We start from the raw sequence: 6,000 nt of genomic DNA on the forward strand, positions 1-6,000 counted from the left end.
TGACAGAGACGGTCCTCTCGCGAACTCTACCGGCCGCTTCCACAACCACCACAGCCCGCCGGCCGCTGCCCGCCAGAAACTTTGAACCTTCCTCTTTCCATTGGTATATAGCTTGTTCAATTTGGATCTGTACTTCCCTACCTATGACGTTTTGAAAATGGGTCCATCATTTATAATAACCCTGTATATTAATTCTGGGTATTTACATGTGCGTGTGTCTGGTTTGCACACTCCATGTTGCAGTGAAGTTGTACAGTCACCCACAATATAAAATTGGACAGTGGTATATCCTGAAATAGTGCAAGGCGTCATGTGTGTTGCCTAACTCTCAGACAATGCCCGAAATTGAAAACTTGCTATTCAAGTTCGATCGTCGCCTTAAAAATAGGCAACACGCATGATACATTGCAGTGAAGCGAGGATCTGCATCTTCAGTTTTTATTGTACGTGACTGTACACGCTCTCAGCTTCAAAGTATTCAGATGTGTTGCCATGGTTTCCTAATTTCTTTAGTTCGAAAACTCCTGTGCTGTTCTTTTCTAGCAGATATTTTGTATGAACAATCTCACTGAGATCCCTACTAAACAAATACACGATTTACAAGGAGAGGCTGCCTTGGGAAACAGAGTTTGGGCCGGGACTTCCTGTAGTGGTAGGGTACCCTATAGGTATTGATATGCCAAGGTACTAGCGCGCACTAGCCAGCCATTTCCGAGAAAAAGGGTTTCAAAGTTTAAAAACTTTCCATGCGCGCCTCGTAAGGTGAAGATATTGTCCGATTGGTAAGTGGCCAAATTAGATTCACATAGAAAACTAACACATATTTTCCAAGACGTACATTATTTTATGTAGTGGTTGTAACACGATAGCTGTACGTTACAGGGGCGCCGACTTGGCAAAATTATTGCGGGGGGGGGGGGGGGGGGCTCTGATCATTGAAATAAATTAATGTATGACTCCCTCCCTCCCTTTTTAAAGTTTTGGCCTCAGTGTTCTGAATCTCGTAAAAGCAAATTAATTCCTCAAACATATCAAAATTTTCATTCACAGTTCGAATGCAGAATGTCACAAGTTTCGTCAACCATAATAGCAAAATATTCCCAGCTTTTAATATCTGCTCCCACGGAGCGCAAAACTGGTCTCCATAATATATTAACGATCTCCTTCTGAATGTCATGTGAGAGCCATTTGTAGCCCGAACGTCCCATCCAATCCCCTAGTTCATGCACATCGTCTTTTGAAACTCTTTTTAGTGAAAATGTTAACAATACTCATAATTATATACTTAGTATATAGTAATAAGTCATGTTTTGCTGTCTCTGGTCATAGCCCCCCAAAGTTGATGGTTTAGCGGTCTCAGCCCCCAAAGTTGATGGTCTAGAACATTTCAAATGTGTATTTAAAGTTAAGTTCATGTGGCACAATTCAGAGTAAACTTTACAAGAGAAGCAAAATAATACATTAGATCCTCTTAAGCAATATTATTTGTTGGCTCTGTCCCCACATCGTTAACATTGGGGGCTCGAGCCCCCCAAGCCCCATGGAGTCTGCGCCTATGGTACGTTATAATCTGATATTGTGTTTGTATCTGGTGATTCTGAGGTAGAAGCGATACTCTTTTTGGTGGAAAGTTTGAAATGGCGGGAAAATTCCTTTGTTCTCCCTTACCTGTGGCGCCAAACAAAACCGTGCGCGAATCTAACGTTACAAATTCCTTCCCCCCTTTGTGCAGAAGCTGATCTCGGAAGTTGGAAAGGGCCTCCCTCACCTTAGTCAGAGAATCCCCCGCGATTCGGAGACACGTCGCACAATGGAGCAGCCGATTACAAACCTCATTAAACAGCTAGAATCTTCCCCAGTTTCCCCGCGTCAAAAAGTTCCTTTTGGCACGAGACAAGATTCTCATTACCAAAAGTAGCTGGAGCCGTTTCTTGGAGTCTTCTTGCTTTCTCCCGCTATCTCTCGCCGCTCAGTTGGCACTTTACAAGGTTTGGCGTCGCGATACGGCTAAATTAGTAATTGCGGCACAACAGCAACGGGAGAGGCAACATGACTGCTTGACTTCTGCTATCAACACACCAGAAGTCGGGGAGGGAGAGAGCAGATTCCAAACAGCATCTTTTGTTTCTCTGTCTCCTTACCCCATTCATCGCTCCGTAAGAGACAAGGGATGCTCCCACTCCGCGTACACAGTCAAAATTTATTCTCTGCTCTACATTTCGCAAGTGGAACTTCTCTATAATTCAGTGGCGTCGCCAACGGGTCGCAAGGTGGGCTCCATTCCTTCAACCCCAAAAGAGTCATATTCCGCACCCAAATATACTACATAAGGGATTTTCAGAATCATTACAACACAGTGTGATAAAGAAGAGAAATAGAGGGATTGAAATTATAAGAGGCATAAATAAAGAAAAGGTTTTAAACAGAGAGATAGGGATAGAGAAGACAGGAAGATGGAAATATAATAATAGAAGCAGAGAAAGAAAAAGAGAGATTGGAATAGAAAGAAACGTATGAAGAAGGAAATAGAAAATATGAATGAAAAGCAGAGTGAGAAAGAAATAGAAATAATGAATGAAAGAGAGGGACATAGGAAGAAAAAGAGCAGGAGAGATGGAAAGAGAGAGATGGTAATAGAAAGAAACAGAGGAAGAAGGAAATTGAAATTATGAAAGAAAGAGGGAAACAAATGAAAAAGAGAAGCAGAGGAAGAGAGAAATAGAAAGAATGAATGAAGGAGAGAAAGAAAGGAAGAAAAAGAGCACCAGAGAGGGAAGAGAGAGATGGGAATAGAAAGAAACAGAGGAAGAAGGAAATTGAAATTATGAATGAAAAGCAGAGTGAGAAAGAAATATAAATAATGAATGAAAGAGAGAATCAAAGGATGAAGAAGAGCAGGAGAGATGGAAACAGAGCGATGAGAATAGAAAGAAACAGAGGAAGAAGGAAATTGAAATTAGAATGAAAGAGGGAGACAAAGTAAAAGAGAGAAGCAGAGCAAGAAAGAAACAGAAGTACTGAATGAAAGAGAAACAAAGGAAGAAAGAGAGAAGCAGAATAAGAAAGAGACGGATGAGAATAGAAAGAAACAGCAGAGGAAGGTGCAAAGCCGTACACGAAGCGAGCATCCTCCGAGAATGCTCTTGCAGTGCGGTCTTGAAGTCGTGGACTGGCAGTGAAAATCTTCCGAATTGCATTTCGACTGCAGCGCCAAATACGATCAGTAGACAAAAGTGAGTACTCGTTGTTTTCCACGCGTTTTAAACACTTGTTTTTCACCATAGAAATCACATAGCATTTTCAAATGTTCGTACACATACATTTTCACACATTAGAAGAACTTTAACCAACAACTTGCTAGCTTTCTACCTCCGTGATTTCAAACAAATGAACAACGAGTGCAGAAATCGCGTGATCAAGTCTGCAACGATCCGTACTACGAGCTGTGGTCGCGATTGCTCGTGTACTTGGCGCTTTCGAACTGCACTAGGTGACGTCACTTGCGTCATGACTATGCTTCAAGTCTGCACTTTGTACAGTCACGGACACTGCCGGGTTGTAATGAATACATTGACTTTGAATGGAATCGTTACAACCCAGCAGTGTTCATGACTGTACCTTTCGGACACAGCCTGAGTTTGAGGCACCTTGCAGAAAGAATAATATGTGATAGTCAAGCACGGTTAACATGACTCTTTCCTCTATTTTGCATTGTTCTAATTCCATTTGTTCTTCTCTTACAGTGTTGCCAGACAACACAGGCTCATCCGCAGGTGGCGTGGCATCTGCAGACTTCTCGGCGGCAACCCTGAGCGACACTCGGCTGAAGGGAGGAGATCTGGACCACCTTGGGCTCGGCACGGGCCACAACCAGGACAGGTCAACCTCCTCCTCCGTGCTGGTCCCCCGCTACCCGACCTCGGCATCCTCCAACGACTTCTCCCTGTCCGTGTCCCGGTCCCTGTCCGATTCGGTGACGTCACAGCTCAGCGGCGCCGGGGGCGGCGGACTGGCCACGCAGCAATCGTCCGGCACGACAATGCCGTCGTTGCTGGGCAACGCCTCCGGACACCTCACCTCGAACAGCAACTTCTCCCTGATGGGACAGGGGGCGTACAGCGGGTCGTCGGCGTCGAACACAGGACTCTATCTCAGTACCCCCGTGCTACCGGCCTCGCTTCTCTACTCCCAGCTGTACTCGAGCGTGAGCCAGAACCAGCTTCATCTTCACGGGACGGAACTGCAGAGTGCAATGGAGCAGATCAACAACAGCTCTCAGAGGTCCGCCGGTGACATCCTGGGTTCGAGCACCCCCGTCTCCAGGACCCTCTCCATGGGGGGAACCCCGACCGGGCAGTCGAACCACAACCAGGATGACCACTCTCAGCACTCGACAGGACAGCCGCAGACTGGTGCTCAGCAGCCTAGACTAGGCGGGATCAGTCAGGTACCGAGTCGAACACACACGGACGCCGCGGTCTGGAGACCGTACTGACAGACCTGAGTGTACAGTGACTCTACAATGCCCGCAGCTGCCACGGAACACTCAGAAATGTGGCCATCCGCGTTGGCATAAGTGAATTATCAACCCCAGATCCCAAGAACAGGTGGCGTTGCATTCGCAATACCATTTATTTTGTTTACAAGAAACCAGATTAATTTTTACCTGAACGTTCGTGATTTTGCTGTGACAGGAAAAGGTTTGCAGATACAATTGTAAGCATTGTTTCAAAACAAATCAATAATTTTGTTGTTCTATGTACAGTCACCTGCAATAAAAATGAGACGCCTAAATCCTCTGCAACGCGTTGTGTGTGTTGCCTAACTATACGGCAATTTTAATAGTAATTTTCAATGGAAACTTCTACCACCGCTGTAAAGTTAGGCAAAACACTTAACGGCTTGCAGAGAAGAGAGTATTTCAAGATCCAGGTGTCCAGTTATATTTGCCGGTGCCTGTACGTGCTTGTTAAGATTACTTGAGCTGGTAGCGTTTTCAATTCAGAGAGGAAATAGTATGGCCAGTATTGAGAAACTCCGAGTACAAAGCGTTGCCAATTCTCGTAAATTTATGAATCAATTTCAACAAGTAGCCTACTGTCTAAATTACTTCCAAGAAAACAGTTTGCCATACTCCGAAGAAAGAAAGAAGAAGAAAAAAGAATACGGTACTTACTGAAAACAGGAAAACTGTTTTGAAAACAGAAAATCCTTTCCCTACAGGATGAGGTAAAGAATAAGTAAGAAATCTTTATTTTTTAAAGAAAAATCGAGCCATCCCAGTCGTGGTGGCTGCTGAGAGCTCAGCAGGCTAACGTGGCCGTAGCGGCGCTGCTATTGGCTGCGGTTATCTTTTCAGATGCGTTTCATTTGATTTATTCTTACTCCAGTTATTCCATACCATATCCCATGTAAGGTGTATGTAATATACAGACGTATTCTCCTAAATCTCATCTTTACATTGATGCACGGTACGCATCCCAATTTTGTTTCGCAACTGCTGTCACAATTTTAAAATTTGCCCCTTTCTGATGGAAAGCCAATGCTATCGCATAGGGAAACATGAGTTTAAGACTCAATGTGACGTCACACTAATGTAGTCAGTGTTGCATGGCAATATTTTTAAATAATTTGCTGAACCAAACCTTACTCTACAACAACACAGTCACAAACGTTCAGAATAAAACGAATCTGGTTTCCTGTACACAAAATAAATGGTGTTATGAATAGAAGTAGCGTCCTGTGGATCTGCACAACCACACGAAAACACAGCGGAGATGCAGAAAGCTCCAAAACTCAATGCTGTGAGTGACAGTGCTATTGAACTCGACCTCCAAGACAAAAGTTGTGTCGCAAACTCTTTGAGATTCTTTGTAATATTTTGACAAGACAAAGAATAAAACATGCCAAAGATAACAAATCAGGACTACATCATATCCGTAAAATGATGTCCAGTAAGTATTTGAATAAGAGTTTTCTGTTTATTTGTTTGTTTGTTTG

At 43.8% G+C, this 6,000-nt stretch overlaps 1 protein-coding gene across 1 annotated transcript in view; it reads left to right on the top strand.

Moving 5' to 3' along the window:
* Positions 1-4,552, top strand: part of RunxA (RUNX family transcription factor Runt related A) — a 150,320-nt gene extending 145,768 nt beyond the window's left edge. The window contains exon 5 of the mRNA XM_083133362.1: positions 3,744-4,552. Within this exon, the coding sequence (XP_082989488.1) occupies positions 3,744-4,495 (752 nt within the window). The 3' untranslated portion in view covers positions 4,496-4,552. The remainder of the gene's footprint in view (positions 1-3,743) is intronic.
* The last annotated feature ends 1,448 nt before the right edge of the window (positions 4,553-6,000 follow it).

This window comes from Lepisma saccharinum, chromosome 13 (genome assembly GCF_977018435.1).
Source record: "Lepisma saccharinum chromosome 13, izLepSacc3.1, whole genome shotgun sequence".
Lineage (NCBI taxonomy): Eukaryota > Metazoa > Arthropoda > Insecta > Zygentoma > Lepismatidae > Lepisma > Lepisma saccharinum.